Source organism: Vanessa tameamea, chromosome 10 (assembly GCF_037043105.1).
Source record: "Vanessa tameamea isolate UH-Manoa-2023 chromosome 10, ilVanTame1 primary haplotype, whole genome shotgun sequence".
Taxonomy (NCBI): Eukaryota; Metazoa; Arthropoda; class Insecta; order Lepidoptera; family Nymphalidae; genus Vanessa; species Vanessa tameamea.
Genome location: NC_087318.1, coordinates 3,909,206 through 3,932,796, shown reverse-complemented (window position 1 = coordinate 3,932,796; position 23,591 = coordinate 3,909,206). Strand labels below are relative to the sequence as shown.

General features: G+C 31.5%; 1 protein-coding gene and 1 pseudogene across 1 annotated transcript in view; one reads left to right on the top strand and one right to left on the bottom strand.

Moving 5' to 3' along the window:
- Positions 1–4,613: 4,613 nt before the first annotated feature.
- Positions 4,614–7,123, top strand: LOC135193458 (uncharacterized; annotated as a pseudogene).
- Positions 5,940–23,591, bottom strand: part of LOC113391666 (headcase protein) — a 52,659-nt gene continuing 35,007 nt past the window's right edge. Inside the window, exons 3-5 of the mRNA XM_026627710.2 lie at positions 15,324–15,512; positions 14,613–14,801; positions 5,940–14,519 (exon numbers count right to left, since the gene is read on the bottom strand). Coding sequence (XP_026483495.1) covers positions 14,349–14,519; positions 14,613–14,801; positions 15,324–15,512 — 549 coding nt within the window. The 3' untranslated portion in view covers positions 5,940–14,348. The remainder of the gene's footprint in view (positions 14,520–14,612; positions 14,802–15,323; positions 15,513–23,591) is intronic.

Here is a 23,591-nt window from a genome sequence, read left to right as displayed (position 1 = left end):
TTTTTTTAATAAACGGATTCAATTATCTGTTAGGAAACCACTCATCATAATATAGGTATTATATCGCAAAGCAGCAATACTTAGTACTGTACTGTTGAGCCTTTTCCCATTGGCGATGGTAGAAATGGTAAATTTTTTAACGGCACCACTATTGACAGTGATGACCATCGACAATCAGGTGGCCCATTTTCTAGTCCTTCAAACTATATTATAAAAAAAAAAACTTTTTACTGAACTAAAGCCTAAGGATTTGCGGCCTTTTGAGGTTTTCTCCCTTATAGGCGAGTCACTGGAAGGGGCGTTAGTATTGAAATGAATAATAGTATCAACAATTAAATAACCACAACTACTTTGATTGTCTATAACAAGCTAGCTTTCGTTGCTCGAATGACGCATCCGAATATATTGCAATGCTATGCAAATTAAATCTCTATTTAATCCCAACTCTAATAATAGAGGAAATACATGTTCGTTTGGAAGAAGCTCGTTGCCGTCGTTATCTCGAAATTTGTGAAGGTGGGATTAGATACGAATTTGAATAGGCTTGAGTCCCATCCCGACGAGCTGTGGGTAAAGGTACGTTCATTTTGTAAGCTTCTTATACAGTGGACGTACAGTTTAACTGTTTTTAAATATTATAATTACAACCGTAATACACTTTACCATATAAAAACTATACGAGTATAACAAAAAAGTTACCAATTTCTCAGTGTTTTTAACAATTGCCACCGTATTCTTACTAATTAATTTATGTTTACAATTTCATAGATCATGATCACGATTTTTTTTTTAAATAAAACATCTTATGTAGTCTGCACTGACTCCAGCCTCTAAATGCTCCACTGCTGGGCAAAGGCCTTGGTCAGGCTCTTCTCTTGGTCTTGGTCAGGTTTCCTCACGATATTATCATACACCGCTAGATTGAAAACTCAAACTATTAATAAGTTTACGAAATCTCCGGCCCGTAACGTTCTACACCATTTCGCATATGTACATAATATCAATGATTTATTGTTTACATTTTGACATTACATTGAAATAAAAATAATGTACAACTACGAATATCCATTAGATTTATTCGTTTGTCCTTCAGCTTTATAGGCCGATAAATACGTTGGATAGCGCTCAATTAAATTGATAAAATAAAAAATCGATTAAATAACTCATTAGGTACGCAATTACGTATCAATATAAACACCTTGCATGTTACGTGAAATTAATAATTGAAGTAGATCGAATGATTTGCAATGTAATCAAATACACATCCACCTGTCATTCGTTAGTCGTATTTCGATTATATTTGTTATTGTTAATCGAAGTTAATACATATCGAAGGTTACATTATATCAAATTTTAATATATTAGCATTTTGTTTTAGCTTTTTGCGTTATTATTTTAAATAAGGGTGTATCTATATATTTTAAGATTGTGGAAGAAACATAAAAAAAATCTTGTAGTTTTCCAGTTAGGAAAGTTGAGTCTCAGTTTTAACGTCTTTAATATAATGAATAAGAGGAAAGTTTATAAGGCATGCAGAATTATAAACTTTTCTCTTGAATCACTCTGCTTATTGATGAAAACTCCAGTGAAATACGTTGTGTAGTTTAAAATATCTAAGCGTATAGACGGCTGAAAGCTACTTTATACTATGTCGAGATATAAATATATAATTCGAAAAAACTCAATATTAGTGTCATCTTATATATTAGCGTAAGCCGATTTTTGTTGTGGTTATGGGACTATAGCTGCACATAAAAAATCGGTTATGGTCTCATTTTGAAGAGCTCCAACCGAAGATGTGCAAAAAATTACAGAATTAATAAATAATTAATTTTAGAGAGCGGAAAAAAGTTCCTGTTAAAAAATTAAAAACGTAAACAAAATTAAAGTAAAATTGTTATCAACAAGCTCCAATTCTAACTTAAGAAATTTGACATTAAAAATTTAATTGAAATAAAGTTACATCATTTTAGCGCCAAATGTAGATGAGTGACTTGCAGTTTACAATGAAATGAAATCATAACAAAATCTGTCATAGGATTTGAAATTCACAAAAAATGTTTTTGAATAAACGCGAAGTTTCGAGGGTGACCCACTAGTTTAATATTATTCTTCTAAAAACTTCCAAATATCTGTTTTATTTGCTATTTGATATAATGCATTTTTTTTATATATTACTATTAATTTAAGATTTTTATTTTTGTTTATTATTTGTGATTCACAGTGATAATATTAAAAGCATTATCTACTAACCACCGCATATAGGTAGGTACGTTTTATATTAAATTATTTTAAAGTGAATCATAATTTTAATAATTTTTAAATCGCTTTCTGTTTGACAGAACCTTGAGCTAATTTGCTAGGGTGTGAGATATAGCCTTTGTTTTGGAGAAGCCATTATTTACTTAAGCGAAAGGTTGCGATATTTATTAAGCATCACATCGTAAGCCAGTATGGTTAATACTCACATTAAATAGATAAACAACCTCTGATAACAAACGGCGATCTAGAATATATAACTACATATTATATCTAAATATCTACAATCTAAGCAAATAATGTTGCGCACAACGGTACATATACAATAATTTGTTAATTGTTAATTATTTATAATTAATTAATTAATTTAAAAAATAATAATAATCAGAATTTAAACGAACCCAAGGCACCGCAAATTGTTAGCGGGACGGATTGACACGCAAACATCAGCGCAGTAACACTGCGTTAGCTGGCGGTCAAGTCATTAAAGAGAGATAATGTCCAAATGAAATACGATAACTGGGAAAGGCAGGCCATTACAAGGTGCTAACAACCCGCATCTATATTAATATTATAAATGTGAAAAAGAGTCTGTCTCGGTTACCACGCGACCAAGATATTGATTTGGTCGTAATAAAATTTTAAATTTGGCATTGAAATAGCCTGAGACTGGACAAGGATATACGTTTATACCGGCATTTACGGGACATGAATTGTCTCGGACAAAGTCGCGGGCAACTTTAAGAAAAATCTACGATGGTAATAACGTAAGAACTTCAATGCCTATTGATAAAATCAAGAATACATAAACAATGGAGCGACGTCGACGGCGCAGTCATACATTATTATACGTAGCTGGTGCACTTAATGAGATTATCAACGATAAATAATCCTATTTTATTAACTAGATAAACTTTGTTAAATCAAGATTTAGTGATTCTTATGTCATTTTAGTAAAAGTTGGTTATCGAGCATAGCACCCGGCTTAAATCATGCAACTGGAACTAGCCCTATCCTATTGAACCTATTGAGCTGAAATTTTGTATACATGTTTGGTAATACAATCTACTACAGTCGCACTTTCAAGTGACACTAAATATAAGCGCAGCCTCCGAAATCTATAATCTATGATTGGTTTACAGTGATCTTCACATTTAGTGATTGCTTTCTAGATGTCATGTGTCAAACGCCGCTAATGCCACCGCTTTTCGTATCATCTGAAAGGGCTACTACTGTTGGATGTTATTTGTTTAAAAATACTGAAAAATTAAATCATGTTTTTATATTTATTTTTTCTTATAACACTATCATAAATAAATTAACTTACTCTTTTTGAAAAAAATTTAATGCCAATTAATCTTATTAATGTTCTTTATATATAGTTATTTTTATTCTGTATAAGCCAACTGAGTATGTCTGTCCTAAAATGAAAATATGTAATGTATACACTTATTCTGCCGTGTAAAACTACCCTCGCTTCGGAACAGAAGATACCCTGATCTGAGAAGAACCGGCAAAAGTAATTCAGCGGGTTTTATTCACTATACCAAAAAAATAGCCAGAAGGCGATCGTTTCATTCCCAAGGTACTAACCATGAACTCTCTTATTTTTTAATAAGCTATTTTTACTAAAGCTTATTATTTAAATTTGGCGACAGAGGCATTTTGATCTCTTTCTGGTATCCTGTTGTAAAAACGTATACTTTCTATACACATATAATCCACAAAAGAGTTACTGAATTGAGAGATCCAAAAAGAGTTACGGTTGAGTAACAGTAGTAATTAGTTTGTGTTTTTTCCTTGTACCAATGTTATGAGCATTACACATCAGCATACAGATACATTTTTTTACAATTTTTAAGGTAACGATATTCAGCTGACTCAACTGGATCTATCGGTTCTCCATTGATAGGTACACCAAATTTTTCACATTTGCTTGAATTAATTTAAATAAATTTTTCACATTTAAACTAAGATAATTTAGGCTAAATTAGTGTACTATATCAGAAGATAGCTTTGTTTACATTGTCATCCTGAATTTTTTTTCTATTATTTTTAAAATCTAATGAGCTATAATCAGCAAACAATACTATATCGTGTGTTTTACCAACAAGTACAAGTCATTTATGTACACGAGGAATAGACAAGGTCCGAGAATTGATCTTAGAGGGACACCATACAAACTGAGGCCCCACGATACCTTATTCCTTTAACGTCAACCACCCACACTACAGCATATTATGAATAGGCATGATGACAGTACCTAAGAATCACTGAAATTTTAATTTTAAATAATAATATAGGATAGAGAGACCCTAAGTAAATCATTTATTTTTAAATTACATACATATGTAATTTAAAAATAAATGAATCACATGATTCTATTTATTTCAATAAAAATAAAAATACAGAACATAAGAATCCACCATATTAGGTCAAACACCAATCAGAATCGCGTGACGTCACGCTTTTGTAATATTGTTTTAATTTGACAATTTGTATATCGTTCGAACTTACCTTGTGTTTACTCGTTTCGATATTAACGTCACCGTTTATGTGATATTGCGTTGTTAAATACTATTATCTCAGTTTAAAAAAAGTACAGCAAAGAAACGTTAGCAATGGAACAAGGATTCATCAAGGCAAATAGCTCTAATTTGCCGAGAATCGACTTGTTGATGCTGGGCGAATTTTTTGCATCAAATAATGACTTCTGATCCGCTGAATTCCGAAATGTTAAAACTTGTATGTAAGTATTATGTGTAATAATAATAATTAAAACACAGTGTAGTTCTCAAACTTCCATAAAGTACATACTTATATTATTTCTATTGTGAGGGTTCATCTTTAAGGTTATGTTATGAAAATACCACTTAAATATATTTTTATTTATTTTAGATCCTCTCGACCATCGTACGGTGATGACGCTGTCAGCTATGTACATCTTAAACGTAGTGGGAACATGTGCACAGTGAGGGGCAAAATTTGTCCAGAACATAAGCTACATGCAAGGTCATATGCTGTCACAGTAGTGGTAGATGAAGAAGACGAAGCTGTTATTTCCGTATAATGTAACGATTGTGCCGCTTCTAAAGGAGGCTGCAAACATGCTATAGCATTACTCATGTGGATCCACAGATCCTGCACAGCTGTAGCGTGTTACTGGAAGATATCAAAACTGTCCAGGGTTGGAACTAGCCTGAAGTACATCACGCAAAGGACTTGTCAAATGGTGCTAGCTTACTATCAAATAGTAAAGTTTTTGACAAGTTTTTGGACATTGGCAGAAAAAAAAAATTGATAACTGTGAGTTATTAAAATGTCAACCTAGCTATATTTGTAATAATGCTCAAAGTTTATCCATGCACCAGCTTATGCTTAAATATAATGAACAATCCTACGAGACATTCTTAGAAAAGATTGTGCTGTCTAATCAAACTGTTGCTCAAATAGAGGAAGACATCAGAGAACAGCACCAAAACAGCCTTTGGTTTGAATTGAGATTTTTGAAAAATGTATTAATGGGTGGGTTGCATGCTGCGGTTATACTTTGCTTGTTTACACATCTAGTATTTACCACCACAATTTCATATTTACACATATGTAACTTATAAAACAAGGAGGATGATTCAAGTTGTTAGAGGAACTTGTAGGTTTATTATTATAAAAGTAAAACAAAATTATATTTTTAAAATTTTTATTATATTTTTATAAAGGTTTTATTGTAGGTATAGTGTCATTTGAAATATATTTGAATACTAATTAGCTTTCCAATTAGATAATGTGTAGTAGGCGATTACGTATAACAAAAATACAATAGTAAGTAAAAAACGAATATGAATGCTGAACATAAATTTACAAGTTTAAACAAATCTTAAAATTAACCTGTGTGTGCATACAGTAAGAATTAGTGAAGGTAATGAACGTAACTAAGTTTGGGTTATTAATTGTGCAATAACTAAAATAGGTAAATTAAAATTAATCTAAATTCAAACTATGTTAAGAGCTGCTAAACATAATGTAATGGTACTTTGTAGTTGCCTACACGGCACGTTATATTCATATCTACTGAAATAATTTTAAGGGTTCATTTGAACTATTTGTTAACGTTATCTATGTCAAGACCTTTGCCAGAGACAATAGTAATATTTTAAAATAAACAGAGCAAACACTCCATTCGCCTGTCATAGACAAAGACTTACTAAAACCGATACAGGTTCGTAAATAGAACCTACAATTCACACGACCTGAAAGACGATGCGAATTCTCTAAAATAATTTCCAGTCAATAACAGTCAAACAAAATTGGACTAAACAACAAGGAATTTGTACTTTGGGAGATGTGATATCATAGAGAATCGACTAGGTCCTCATCAAATGAATATTAAATACTTAATGAACATTGTATCAATAATATATAATATAAGCAATATAAAACGTAACATAATCGGAAACACTAGACAATAATATAATTCTGCTAAATAACTGAAGTAATTCAGGTTCATCGCCAGAGTTGTAATGGATCAATTTGAACTCGCTAACATCATTGATTAGACGAACGATTCATTCGCAAGCCGATGAAGTCGACTAGAAACGGCTTCAATTTAATCTGAGGTCAATTCTTTACTGTCCACTACAAAGCTGACAACGAGGAATTGTCTAACAATATATTATTAATCGAATAGAATAAAAACTTCGCTAAATTTTGTACCGAAAATGTATCTAGCGTCATAATAAAATGATATGCTTGCGAACAGCGACACTTTGGTAAAGATCACAACTGCAGAAATGCTGCCCGCTCGTCCGTAAACAAAATCAACGAAATGTCCCATTCACCGAGTACCCACTACACATTCTGCTATTGATCAGTGTTGGCCGCTCGTTCGGTAGTTCTGCGTTAAATCGATATCATATTAATAATAAATGTCACAACATCAAGCCAGTATAAAAAACACTAAGCCTACTAAAACTACTACCTGCGAAAACTCTTTTAAAGAGTAAACTTACAATCTATATTCGTAAATTAACACAACGCCCGCCGCTCGAGCAGCGAGCGAATATCAGGATCCGTATAAAATATAACATGTTTTTTTTTGTCTCCTTAGTTTTATTACAATTTTCTGAAACAACCTTAGAAACTACATCATGCTTTACCAACATTACAAAATAGACAATACAACGCTCACTATCATTATAAATCAATAGCTTTCTCAATATTTGAATTGTTACAAAACGTCACCTCTCTTATAATAAACTGAATATCCTAAACGCTTATGATTCTATTTTTTCATTCCACCAATACAATTCCTTTCGCATTGACTGCTCTTTTATAAAAATATACATAGACATATTTAGTAATTTTATGAATAATATCAATTTTAATGTTATATGTTAAATATTATATAATATTATAAAACGATTCTTATTTGTATTCCAAGCACTTATCCGTTACGCTTAAAATTAATCAATTGGCGTTTCTCTGAGCTTCTTATCCTATCCATCTTTATCAACTCTCCATATTCCAGAAAAATTGTAAGTAAACGAGAGATCATATCAAAATACATATACGACACGACCACACCCATTGTTAATATTAAAGTATGTAGATAACCAGTATACCTACACTATAAATGAAGGGAAAATTTTTATAACACGATAAATTATTCACTCATCCAAACATACATTTCTTATATTGAAAAATTATATTTAAGTAAGATGCTTTTAAAAGTCAAATTATATTGTGGAAAAATCCGCGAAAATAACAAGTTTGGCTTCTATTTGTAAAAATATAAAACGTAATTTATGGAATATATATTTTTGTTTTAATTAAGTTAAATAAAATAACTTTTAAAAAGCATCGTAACACACACGTTAGGTGAAGATAGCCTAGCCTAGACACAAATGACCTCGCTCCGTAAGTCTCGTATCAAGAAGAAATCTCAATATTCCGCAGTGCGAATAATCATAACGATCTCCGCGACATCGGTCAAGACAACTTCTTAAATTCCAACGAACGGGCGGTCTTACACAATACCTATTATCGCTGTGATACACGTACGAGTTCAACACTCGTTTACTCTTATAAAAATACTAAATCTAAGATTTCAGTAAAAAAACGTACATTAGTTGATGTTTATTTTACGAATTTATACATTAATAGAAAAAATGTTATCACTAAATTACTTGTTACCTTTACGAAAGTACAAAAGATATTTATTATTACAAATTATGACACTCATACCCTGATGCACCCCGCGCATTACGTAGTTAACGTTAGCCTAATTGCCACGCAATAACTTAATTATTATCTTTAACCAATTCGTAAGATTATCACCAATTAAATCCTTATTACCACAATTCCTTTTTTTTTTTATTTCATTTTTACGACTGGATCACAATCTTAGTTATTCGGAGTGAAATATTATTTGACACCGTTCGGAGCAAACGCATTTAAATCAAAAATGAGGTATACGTTGTATTAGGTATATATTGTCAATGTTGTGAGGATTTCAAGCTTCTTATTATTAGAAGTGTTACTGTGAATACAGAGTATAAAAAGTCAGTAGCCAGATATAATTTTTAAGTATATTATCGTCTAGGCAGTCTTTCGGTTGTGCGTTTGCTCTCAAGTGATCGAAATCCGCCTCGGGATATCTCAGTAATGCTGTTATATCACTTTTCACACTCTCATCGCATTTCTTAGTTTGAGATAAAATTTACCTCATGTTATTGAAAATGTATCAATGTCAAGTCGATACTACGTCACTCAAATTGATAAATGCGATGGAACGCGATGTTTAAGCCCTAAACTACAAAAGTTAATACAAAATGTCAATACATACAACTACATTAGTGTAGAAAACATCGAATATCAAAATATAAATTACCACGTTGATTTGCATCTTTCACTAACCAATAACAGCCGTATACTATAATCAGCCAATGCGTTGGAGAATTTTGAGCGTTTATTGCAGGCGCCGGTTATCATTGGGTGCCTTGTTGACAATATGGCGGACCAATGGAGTCTACAAATATTATTTTCAGATCTGCAATTTACATAGGTTCGATGATGAATTGGCTCTTCTGTAAGACGTTGTCAAGTAAATGATTAACAGTTAAGTCGAATTTTTCGTATAAAAGAATCTCCATTGATCATATTTGCGTCAAAAATTATTTTGTTGCTGCTTTCTATCAAATAGCTTACCTAGACTTAAACCTTTTACGAAGTTAAGCATGCGCGACTATAGTCTTTTTACCTATCACATTTTTATGGGACTGTTTTATTTGGATATTTTGCCAAAAATAGAACACTTACGAATGCCAATTACGTTGTAGGCAAGAATAAACGTGAAGGAGCAGGGTTTTAAAGAGTGTGAATTGAATGATGATGATGAAGTCACTCTACGAATTTTTATGTTACTTTCAAATAACTATGAGCGCGCCAACGCGGCTCTATGACCAGAATGCACACGATTCATAAAAAAACTCGCTTAAATCGATAGTGAAAATTAGTAATGAAAATTAAACGAGATGACTTATTTTATATATTATGACCACAAACACGCATCCCATTCGCTCATTATCGTTAAAGGAAATACTTATGACCCTAAATGAGAACTACCGTTGAAATAAGGTTCGATTAATCTAGGTTGAGAAGCAAGACACGAAACCTAGTTCGGCCCGCGTCATGTCCATGGTTATCTACTTATGGTGTGCTCCTACTATGTACTATACTAATAGCATTTTATAAAATACGAGACCAAATAAAATGTACATAAACTAATACGAGATATAGTTTTATAATAATTAACAATTTTTCGCTCCTAATTTACCAACGTAAAACGAAATTTCTTTAAAATCATTATAACGGCTAGTCACTTCTGTGAGTAGAAACGTAGATCGTTTCGTTTAGGATTTACAGAAACTATTTCGTAAAGATTATCTAGATCACTGTTACTTTTTATATGTAATTGATTTACTTTATAAAATTTGCAAAAGTAACAAATTGTTTCTTTGTACTTTGAAGCAATTCACTAAATTACACCATATTAAATTCAACATGAAGAAATTTGAATGTAATGTCTAAATAAATTGTTATTAATTACAAAAATTTAACAAATATGTGCAAATAAACTAAGAAGTTGGCAACGTTTGTGTAATTAATACATTTATTCAAACTGAACAAATAACTAAGTGACTAAAATATGAATAATCAAACACATACTACAATTATGTTTCAGTTGCATTAATTACGTAGGAAATGTCGAACTCTTATGTCACTCCTACCTATATCTATACAACCTTATGTTTCGTATTGGATTTGTTCATTATCCTTTCCGTATTACCTTTAAAGGAGCTTTGGTAATGCCACTGTTAGAACCTTCTGATTAAGTGGGAATAAGATATATATTCGACATAGGAAAATTCTTAACGATATAAAGATTAAATTATTCATAGACAATTCAAGTTAAAAGGTTAAATAAGTTATTCTACAATTACGAACGAACTTTAAAAAGGGGTAAAATAATATTTTTTTTAATTGATAACAGAGGAAGATTTAAGATTTAGTAGGCAATCATTAAAATACGCTTTCCTTTACTTTTTGTACTCTGCAACTAAAAGTACTAGTCGTATTTTATGTATTACATCTTAAATATAAAGGATAGCTTTGAAACGTATTTTTATTTAAGGAGCCTTCTGATCAATATACTTATAAAATTTTCTATTTTAGTATCTAGAGAGGTAATGTTACACTTTATAAAATATTTAAAAGATCCTTTCTGTTTTGGAGGACTTTAATAAACTCGTAAAAGTGGATATTAATTTTCAATATATCGTAATTACTTTGAATTTGTACCGGAGAGAGGGGATGCTGCTTCGCCTCATTATATTCCTTTCCTATGATAATACATCTACACTAGATGGCTCTGTATTGACTATTAAACAATATGATTCTAAAATTTGTGTCGCTTTCGCTAAATAACCGAAACGTAATGTCATTTCACTTTTATTTGTACATGGCCACCATCAGATGATCTGGTTCTTTTTTTTTTTTAATATTTTCCTAAATATACCAACAACAGCTCGTCATATTTTTTTTTTAATTTTTCAAATATTTTTTTTTATTGGGTACATACATTTATTTTAAATGTACATTAAACTTTTAAATATAATTCTATATTCGAACGAGCAAACTTCGATAAAATTAAAATTGATTAACATATGTTATGACATTACATTTCGGTGGATTCGTTAAAAATAATTAGGGTTTTTTTTTGATATTGTTGACATAATGTACTATCGATTAATGGCTAAACTAGAAATATGCAATAATATATCTCAATAAACACTTTGTAAGCATCTGCGTGTAGAAAAACGGCAATATTTACAATACTATACTGTGCTACCATACTTTTCGATATATAATATTATATTCTCGACCATAGAGTAACTTTAAGCGAGAGGATACAAAATTTAAAAAACGTTTAGAGAGGTATTATAAGAACAATCACACTCGACGAACTGGCTACTACGATCCTATTTAAAAAAAAAAATCGAAAAAAACTAACAAAACTTCAAAGGACTTTTGGTAAAAAAAATCATAAATATAATATATTTTAAGCCATTAGTAAACCAATGCTTTCCTCCAACGTGAAGTATTTGGTCATATATTTATTTGGTCCAATAGCTATTATAAATAAGATAGAAAACGAATATTTTACTTTATAAATATAACGAACGGAAAATAGTACGCCAGTTCGCCGCCAATCAAACCGTGTCAGGTGACAAAAATGACGATTGATGAGGTGCAGTGATGCGGATGATGGCAAGATGAAGATCGATAGGTGATGATCCTAAGGCTCTACTAACTACGCAACACGTATGAACAAACTCGTATTCAGTCCACGTAGAAATATTTCAAAACCTAGTATACGTACTAAGTTATGGAACCGAAGCAATTAGTTTAGTAAAATATAAATGGCAGTTTTGATTTTTTAGAATAATGCAAATATTTTCACCTATAAAAATTTTCAAGTCTTCATAGAATTATTGCCTACATAGTGAACATGGACCGTTCACGGATATCACGTTATCTAATTTTTTTTTTAAACAAGCTATTTTCAGTCGAGTGCTCACTTGCGAGCTGTAAGACCATTTATAATCTGTAATTTATATCAAAAATACATCGTAGATGCTGACTCGCGTTTATTTTCAATCGATCAGTCGTTGTTTCGTGTGCGTAATCAATAGTAGTCAACATGAATAACTAGAAGATAATTTCGATTGCAATAGACTTCAAAGTGAAAACAGTTCTATATATATTAACTGTAGAGTGCATAAGCGTCAATCGCTATGTTAGATGTTAGATGTAGTGTAGTCAAACACAGAGAATATCAAGTACCGTTGACAGAACAAATGGATATCGTTATTTTCTTCGTAAATTGTAATTTTAGTTTTTAAATAGTAAATTACTTACAGATCGCCAGTGAGCGTCCACCCTTAAGCGCCTACCTATCCGCACCACTTGGTCTCTATCCGCTATTTACTAAACACGCACTAGTACTAGGAATTTTATCACTTTTAATCACTTTTGCGAGTAATAAGTATCAAATGTATCAAAAACTTACCTAAAACGTTAACGTTAAACATTAATGAGTAAATGTGCATCACTTATACGCTTATTCAATGTCCAAGCGCTATTCTTACAAATAAATAGACATTCATGATAATTATAAGAAAACCCCTAACCTAAACCTATAGACGTAGCCAATTTAATTTTCATCTCAATAACAAAAGTACCACTCTTTTCGTATAAATAAATGCTTTCAGTGATAAGCGGATATTTTTATCTTACAAAATAATTTCTGTTCCATATACTGAGGTTCTTTCATTTGATATGGCACGATTCCAAAAAACTATATTTAAATAAAAAATATTTTTTTTCCATAGAACTCCGCTGATCACTGAATTTTTTATAAAAAAAAAAAAATACTCATACATAATCTTACAATGATAATGTAATATATATATAGACAAGCTAATCATATTATTGGTGACACAGCAATCACTTACAATTATATTCCTTTACCATTTTTAAGTGAAAATTATATTTGTAAGTTAATCAAAATGATATCGAAGAAAATAACCTAAAAAGGCATCTGCAACGCTTTTGCAGAATGCAATTGCCATTTGGTGGGAGGAAAGAAAAATAGCCATAAATCTACGAAAATATTGTATAACACTTATTGTTAAGTTTAAAATTTTGCTAAAATAAAACATAACTAATAAACTAAATTGAACTAAACAACACACCACTCAAACGCCCTATTAAATAGGGTTATTATATCAGTATCACTGAAATTGAAAGTAATCGTAAAAGAAAACTATTTTTTTTGTATCCTTCAGAAGAAATACACCAAGTTTGATGTTCAATCGAAAACAAAAAAATGCAATTTCTGGCGTCACTAATCATTAATATTTTTGATAAAATCAACTTCTACCTATTTTAATTAACAAAGTGCAGAATAAAATTAAAATAAAATCAATAATATGATCTAAACCGATACATAAAATTATTTTCAATAATACCAACTTAATTTTAACAAAAATTATTCCTAGCGCCTCAAGGAGGACACGTAAAAGTCCAAAATGTCATTACGTCCGAAGTCACACAAACACAATTTACGCGATTTGGTTAAGGTAGTCGATGAAGTCGTTGGAGAACAGTTGCAGGTTCGACGGCTCGGCGACGGGGATGCGGCGCGGGGCGCTGCACGTGCTCAGAGGTACCATCGGCCTTTCCACGGGTTTGGGCCGAAGTGTTGCCAGATATCGTTCCGCAAGTGACTCGCCGAGGCTTATTGCGAGAGTTTCGGGGCTCAGACCGAGCAAGGACAGCGACTCAGTTATGCTCGCCAAGGTCGGTGTGAGGAACTTAGCAGATTCATCGGTTGGTTCAGGCGCGCGTGATGCCATGCTTGTATTGACGACTGGGCGCAACGCAGGTGGGGAAGCCCGTCGCGAAGGAGACGGTGCAAGACCCCACGTTTCTGGGGGGGTGCCGGGGGAGGGCCCCGGCACCGCCGTTTGTTATGGCCACTGCTGGAACAGCGGAAAAACCCGTTTTGTGAAACAGTAGGACAGCGGTTTCACGAAGTGTGTATCGACTACACGACAATGTGGGCATGTCACTGGATGGGAGTAATCCGAGTAATTGAGCCGCTGGTGTGGGTGCAGCAGTGGCTTGTAGCAGTTGTTACACTGTAGACAAAATTTTTGATTAAAATTTGTTCTATTTTGGTAATTAATTAAGATCTTTATATATTATTTTTAGAAAAAAAAAATACAACTCACCTTCAATCTCTCAGCGCAACAAGGCGTTGCCATGAAAATGTCATAAGAGTACATGGTACCAAGCACAAGTGACGAACCATCCCATTTCTGTCCGCAAAAACGGCAGCGAATCGTGCGATCAGGATCACATCGCTCTAAGCACCCCATGCACACGCACGTCAGGTATTGCGTTCGGCCTTCCACTTTCACCTGTGGACAAAATGTTATTTATAAATTAATTTCATTTGATTCTAAAAATATTGTTTTCCTATTAAAAAAGTTAGGGTAATAATACGTATTATCTTTAAAATACACGACAACATCTCTATATGTATGGCGAAGGGAATAAGATACTAATTCTAACATCAAACAAACACGTAAGTATCAGGAGCGCTCACATTCATGTCGTAATTCACTGAACAAACAACGGCAGTCGAGAAGTTTATACCGTCTCGCAAGGAAGTCTCTGTTATTTTGTTGACTTGAACAAACTTTCAGTATCCTATTTAACTTTGGAATAAAATTTAAATTGTTAAATTTCTTATAACTTAAAACTACATTTATTATGATAAATGTAACAATACGCTCCTAAAGAGAATCGAGTTTACAAAAGCGCATACGTTATTACATAAATAAATCTCGTATTATAAATGATTGATCTTTTGAATGACAAATCAATGTAATTAATAAAACACATTTACGTATGAAAGTAGTAGAAAATGGTAAACTAACCTCAACTGCGCTGCTGGTATGTTGTCGAGGACTCAGGAAGAAAGTTCCATCAACCAGTGGGTAACGGTCGAAAACATGCAGGGTCTCCTTGCACAGAGCACAAGAAACACGGGGTTTGTGTTGACCTGCGAGCGTCGATAGGATGAACAGACGAGTGTCGTCATTGCCGTGGTTGCCCTCGTCTTCAATCTGTAACAAAAATAATCTTTAAGTATCATCGTACAAAAAATATAAGTCTTAGTAAACATATTTTTATAGCTACTCTTTACCAACCGGTTTTAAATTTACGATTTCAATATGCATTTACATATTGCGATGAATGTATCCCACCCAAGACAATTACCGCAGTACTCTCCCTTCCTAATAATCCAAGTAAATGACTGCATAAAGTTGAATAATGAGAGCCTGAAAGGCAATTATGCTGAATTCGGAGTCGAAGTCAAACAAAGGCTCACAAGCACCACAGAGATCGATTGTGAGCACAATTCGTTCACGTACGAGTACGAGCAATTTGTGAAAGCGAATAATAATGAAAGTTTAACGAGTTACGACCGCGCGCTAGAATTTAATTAAACATATTATAATAAATCATAAAAAAGCTTCAATTAGCAACAAAAACTGTTTCTGTATCGATTTTACATATCAACCAGTTTTCACGTATACTGTCTGAAATAGGCTGTCAATCTGGTCAATCAACGATGCAGGACTGGGAATATACAATCGGTTTGTAACATTACGCGTGCCAGCATGTTTGATGTTAACATTCCTATTATTCTATTATTAGAATGACGTCGTGACACCAGGAACACATAAAACGTCTCGGCGAGAGCGCTGACCTACGCAAACAAACACAGTATGATTTGCAATATAGAATAGTGCAGTTTGCCAAGATACGAGCCGGGTTGAACCATTCGGCATTACAAATGAATGCAGTGCCCAGCTCAGGCTTTAACATTAAGTCTAAATTTTCAGTACAATTACAAACAAGATAATTAACGGAATGATAACGACTCGTCCATTTGCAAATTGGAATCGTAGCAGGCCTGTCGTCCATTTTGTAAATGATAAATAACTGTTCAGATAGAACATCTGCGAGAGACGTGTGTGATTGATTCGTCCCAGCAATCTGCTAATTCGCAAATGATTAATAATACTAAATTGACAATATCTTTTGTATTTAATATTAAAAAATTAACCGTTTACGTGTTCTATTTTTAAAATATTAATCAAAGCGCTTTTAATATGATTCACTTAATTACTTGTATTCGGTTGAACTAATGAGCGTGAATTAAATTGTTATGTGTCAGGTTAAACGAAAGTTTAGTTAGGTTAGAAGGCGCGGGCGTCGAACTCTGTGCGACGAAACGTTCAAAACTTGCACAATTTACTAGTAGGTACACTGCAAGATTGATGAGCACTCTAAAGCAGACTATTTATTCACTCAATCCGATCACGCTCTTTGTCTCGATGTTTTGAATGATCCTTTTCGACATAAACGTAGACAGAGAGTTAAAAAATAATATTCTTCGATAAAATATATAAAAAGTTATTATAATTACTTCGCAAATTCCAAATCTTACTATATAATGTTATCGAAGTAAACAATACGGCTCGGGATTGAATATTTAGATTTGTCTATACAAAATTTAAACTTTGTTCGTTTGTTTTGTAGTTCAAACAATAAAAGCGACAAGTGGTCGTTTAGAAGAGGAGACGAGAGGAATAGAGTGTGCTCGAAGCGTTGTTAGTCGTCGACTTGCCGCAAAACGAATGTATATACATTAAAAGTTCCTAAATTGAAGGTGGTGTGATAATTAAAGAGATTCACGAAGGCTCTTGTTAGCTTTGGGATGCAGATCGTTGAAAGGGGATAATAAGGGGAGGTATAAGTTGAGATTTTAAATATAAATAATAAAAGTTTTTAACTTAATTAAATTTAAACTCATAAATAAACGAGTCTCAGAAAAAAAAAACATATTTTTTTAACTATGATCATTGTTTGTCGAAGAATTATAATTATTTGATTTACCAAAGAAATAAAAGTTTCGAGCTCATGAATGTTAGCGCTGACAATCGCAAAGAATTGCAATTTTTCAGCAGGATTTCAAACAATATGTCTGCTAGTGGATGATATTTGCGGTGCCCAATACATTTATCCTGACGGCTGCATTGCGTTTTACTCTATGTTTTCCATTGTCTGAGAGCATCGCAGTAATATTTTACTTTTTATATCAAAATGAGAATTTTAAGAAAATGAATAACGCTTTATTCTAAATCGAATTGTTTTTGTTAATGTTTACTGTTATTATGTTTATGTACTTTCTTTTGTATTAAGATGTTTATTTTTTAAAAATGTTTCGAATGTGACTTGAGACATGATTATTTGATTAATCCTGACTTATATGAGGATAAATAGATGTTTGTAAAATGTTAACATTTCACACGATATGCAATATTGAGGGGACTTGTGGGACCGAACATTTTTGCGAGAATATATTCTATCAGAATATTTAACTCGGGAATTTCTGTATGGGTTTCAACTGAAATGAAATTTCATATCGCAAAAACGCGGATGAAGATCGTGTGAAATTTTAATGTTTCGTATTCAAGATATTTTCCCTCATGGATTAATCTCGCGTCTCAAATATTCCGTATTCCAAGAAAGACGCGCGTTGAAAATTCCTTTATATTGTATCGTTTTAATATGCGTTTTAATTTAAGCACACCTTGTCTTTTATTTGATAAAATATTCTTAGAATGCAAATTGCTTTTCATAAGACAAGTTTCGTATTATTGCCCATAATATCAATAGTGAATGAGTTAACTATTGCCATCGGAGAAATCGATGTAAAATTATCATCGTCGGTACTTTGATGCGATATTGACGAGGAACTCTGGCAACACTTGTCGGAGATTCAATTTTAATAAAGATAGTTGAGAAGCGACTTTTCCGTCAGTGAACAGGAAATAATAAATGTTTCACAAGGACCGTTCTTTTTTTAACCAAATGTCTTAGGTCATTTGTATCACCATTTGTGATTGTTCCGAAGACGTATACGTTTTTAATAATATAATTTCATGCTTATATAAAAATATAAATTAAAATCTCGTCATGCTCTATCGACAGCAAGAGTGTTAACAGTCTGTGTTTGAATGTGTGAGTGTGTGTGAATGTGTGAATAGTATATTAGACTCGGTTTTTAGACGTGACGGGCACAAGGAACATGAAAAACGACTTAACGTCATTTAATTGTTAACCAATGTTATTCATTCTAGTATTGGACTACACATGAAGAAAGCGGTACTGTGACTTAGGAGCTTCGCCTTCGTAAATAGTAGTTGTTGTATTATCAATCACTAGTCGCTACGCAACACCAACGTCATTATTCCTATATATATAATACCGATTAGACAGCTTATTTAGTTTTATTTCAATGTATTTTTTTTAATAATACGATTTGAATGTATGACCTGCATGCTGATAGGGCGTAACAATAATATATTAATAAAAACACAGTTTAAAATAGGTACGTAAACTGGAAAACGGACACTTTGCGGTTAGTGGTCATCACCAATAGACAGTGACGATTTAAGTAATATTAAGTATTTCTTACATCACCAATACGCCACCAATATTGGGAACAAAAATGATATATATATAATATCAATACATAACATGCTAAAACATACGCATACTCCAACCAATACTACATCCAAGCATGCGAAAGATAGAAACAAAGGTCTCATCATTTTGTCATAAGGGATAACTCCCAAAATCGATATTTATTCCTTGAAATATAGTCTATTAACGTAGGTACATACTATTTTATAATTGGTACAACATGTGACCAAATCATAATATTAGCTTATCAACGAAGTATGATACGTACAAATTAAACAATTCGATAAAACGTCATGTGATTCTAGTTTCTATTTAAACAAGACTAAAACGTATTTTATTAGCTCCGTACAAGATATATGATTGTAACTAATTCCTTTGTCCAAGCGTAAAATGATATACATATAAATACGCGAATGTGTGTATTGATGTAGGTCAAGGCATGCCGACTCGTGAGTAATTGTAAGTATTTACGTTAAACATTTTAGTTGATATGTATTTTGTTTTGATGTTTATGTTATTTATATGTAGGTATATATTTAGAATTCGATTATTTAATATAACAACTGCTAACTAACTTGCTACGTGTTTTGTTTAACGCCTTCATTATCTGTACTTACTTGGAATTAATCTCTTGTTATTTGTCGATTTATTTCGACTTTTAATTAAAAATTATTTTACAGTTTCTATTTTCGATTTAGTAATAAAGACTGATAAAGAATAAGGGCACAATCTTTTCTTTTATAATAACACGTGTTAATAAGTTTCTAACATAAGCAAGTTTTTATTTGGAAAAGATTAATATGACCACGTATTTGTATTTGACGTCTCAAAGTGACATTGGTAACAAAATATTTCATCTTATAATTCTATGAATATGACTAAATCATAACAAAGCGTTTGTGAAATGAAAAATTGTTTTCGATTCGACTTAATATATTTGTTTTTAACTTGCAATACGTATGTACGTCACCGTTATGAATCAATATTGTTTTATTTTAATTATATTGGCTCATTAGATTTTATGTCGACGAATTGAAGTATGTAATAATTCTACAAATAAATCAAAATCATATTCAACAGGTAGGTAGGCAATATAGGACCAACTTATGGTCAGTGGTGACCACTGCCTATAGACATTAGCGCTGTAATAAATATTAACTATTCCTTAAATTACCGATGCGAGACCAATAAAACCAACCATGGGAGATATTATGTCGCTTGTTCCTGTAGCTGTCCCAGACGGGATTGTACAAAATCTTACAACCAAGAAATTGTAAAATCAAATTAGATTCTTAACAGGTATAGTAAAAAAATATCAGTATATTTGAATTAGGTTAAGTATTATTTGACATGTAATGAATCAGTAAAAGGTAAAGAAAATAATATTTTGAACAAATATAATTTTTAACAATGTTACGTCTGTTGCAGCATGTATCGCTTTCCTGTTCGTGGACGACCACGTGCGACATCAGCTGAGTCAACATGATTATTCATAACATATGTTAAACTCCTTACGAAATGTATATCTGATGCCTTGATCAAACCATATTAAAAAAAAAAACAACTCGACTACGTTATCAGTTTAATGTTCTGATGCTAACGAGGTCTGATGTTAGTTTATATCGGTGACAATTTTTTTAAAAAGTAAAAATTCTAGTACCCCTGTATGTACTGATTCTGTATTGTCTGTCTGTGTGTGCATTTTACTAGCTATTAATGTTTATTATTATTATGTGTATAAGTATTATATCTAAAGATCTTAATCTTAAAACATAAGTCGCCATTAATATATCCGTCTGTATATTTGAACATCATACCCCTTTTACAGTTAAAATTATACAAACTGATTTTATAATTACTTTAGTTGGCACTAGTACTTGTTGTTTTCATAAAATTATTTCCACTCGAAGTACTCGACGGGGTTTCGGAGAATATTTGTATCTTCCAAAGAGATCATATTAAAATTATATTTCCTAATATATATTCGATGTTGTTAAATTTCTATTAAACTAAATCGATTATTGTAATTAGTGATAACATTAACACAATACAGACAATTATTCGATGGGATATAGGTACCATCGTAATCGTTTTATAGAAACCTACTGAATTTTCTAGCGTAGTTAAATTTTTGATACCAGAAATTACCTATAGACCAATTTCCATTTGGAGATTCATTTTAAATCTTTTCTTAATGCTCATCTTCGTTCCATAAGAGATTTCTGTGCAAAATTTCATCTCGTTAGATGGTTAGTTTTAGGGAGTGCATTGTATGCAAGTCCGTCATTTAAAAATTTTACCAAGTCGATACAAGCAATGTATTTCAAAGCATACTTCTATTACTATGTCGAAGCACTAGTAACAGAACCTGTCATCGAACCTGCTACTTTCACTTCGCCAGCCACTCATAAACAATTGAGCTACGAGGCATAAAACTCCTATTAGTTCTATTAAATTAACGTTCGATTTCTCCGATATTGAAACGTTTGATATTTCAACGTCTAATCTAATTTGCTAGACAAAGACTGGATAAACTTCATCTTACGGCATTAATTCGCTAGACATTTGATATTTGATCTGAATCAAATTCAATTATTCTATCCTATTAAGTTATTCAATTATTTAACGAAATTACTTAAGTGTACGGCTATTATAAAATTATATTTACCTTCCACTACTATCTATTAAAAATAAAAAATATATTATCAGTTATTATGAGTAAACATTGATATCGAGATCCCTATTAAAATGATAAGAACGTATAGCTATTTGGATTATGGACGAAGATAATTTCCTTTAAAGACTGTGATAAAAATAAAATGTAAATTGAACCAATGTATAAAATTAAACTCAAGGTCTATAATAAAATTTGCTTATAAATTAAATTCATAACCATAAATATCCAGCTATAACACGCAACTCACGTGCATTTTTCCAGCATACAACCGTGTGTATCTCTCCTGCCCATAAACTATCTCTAATCATCCCGTTTCAAGACAAACCAACAACACATTATCAAATATATAGTATTATTATCTACATATATTGATTAAAATATTTCTGAAGATATAAGAGAGACAAGTATTACAGTTTATATTTAAACAAGCGTAATGAAAATGAAAATGAATGAAAACATTCGCAAACATCGTTCTAATTTCAAAAATCTCTATTCAAGAAATGGTTAAAAATCTTTCGTTAGAAATTATAAGCCGAAGGAATATTTGAATGTGACTTTAGTTGATCGAGTGATCGTATTTATAATATTCTAAGTATTCGTTACAGTATATATAATATTAGACAGTTAAGCATGATTACTTTTTAATCAAATAATTTTATTATGTGTCAATAGAATGTACAGAAAATGTACACATAATAAGTTATTTAAAAAATATTATTTACAATATAATACGCATAGTTCATTGACATCGACCTGTTATACTACGCCAGTTTCTGGAATGTTAAGGATATACAAATTGTAAATAGTACAACATTTATTAAATTTATTGTCGTTCAAACAACATTGATTCGATAAACGTTAACTACTTTAATAAAATGTATCGTATTATGCATGCAAATCTGTCTAAATAATTTTCCTACTTATTGCATGAATAAATTTATTTAGGTTCAGATAAAATCACTACCACAATACTTTACATTTGTTTTGCACATATGTTGATATTTGTTTTGCATTACTAATAATGAAAATTTAATAAGATTTTTTTATATTTCAATTCACAAATATTATATTTACATGTGATTTTAACAATATTAGTGTAAAATTTACACATATGTGATATTTTATTTATTTAAATAAGAATTATTAACATTAAAGCCATAACAAAATACATATAAAAATACCTAATTACTGTAAATATCCCCGTGGAATTGTAGATATAAATTAGAAAGTCATTTATTTTAAATTTTAATAATAAGCTTATTAAAATTTAAAAAAAAAGATTTTTCGTAGTTGGTAGCAAATAAATATAAGTATATATTATAAGGCAAATTAAAAATGTAAAAAAAAAAAATTTTTTCTTAAATTTTCTTACTTTCTTTTAATTTCGATCACTGTGCGAGCTTAATTGTTATCTCTATTTATACATATATATACCTTGTTCATTTTGATTTGAAGGTTCTGGATTCGAAGTGTTTTGTCAATTAGGTACCTACATGCAAGACATGAGAAATTATATAAAACATTGATTACGTTATCAGTCTCGATACGAGTATAAACCGACCGAGCAGCGATAACCCTGCACTTAGTTGTGTCACCTCTAGGCATGTTATCACCGACGTTTTGCAAAGTTGCCAACAAACAGCCTTGTGAGTAATTAATAATAAAACGAAAATAAAAGTTAAAATAACGATAACGGTGAAAATAAACAAGACATCAACTTAATATCGGCTAACTAACTGAATTTAAAATAAATTTGATGAGTTTATTTAAATCGTTTTTTTTTTTTTGAGATTAGATATAAAAAATAAATTCTCGATCAACAATAATTAATATCTATCGAACGAAGTCGCGAGAAGAACATTGTTAACATTTAATTGTCCATATTATTGGTCGATATGTTTACTTTTATTGGTTTCCTGTTTCACATATAATTAGTTACAATATTGCAGCATATAATATATGTTCTAGC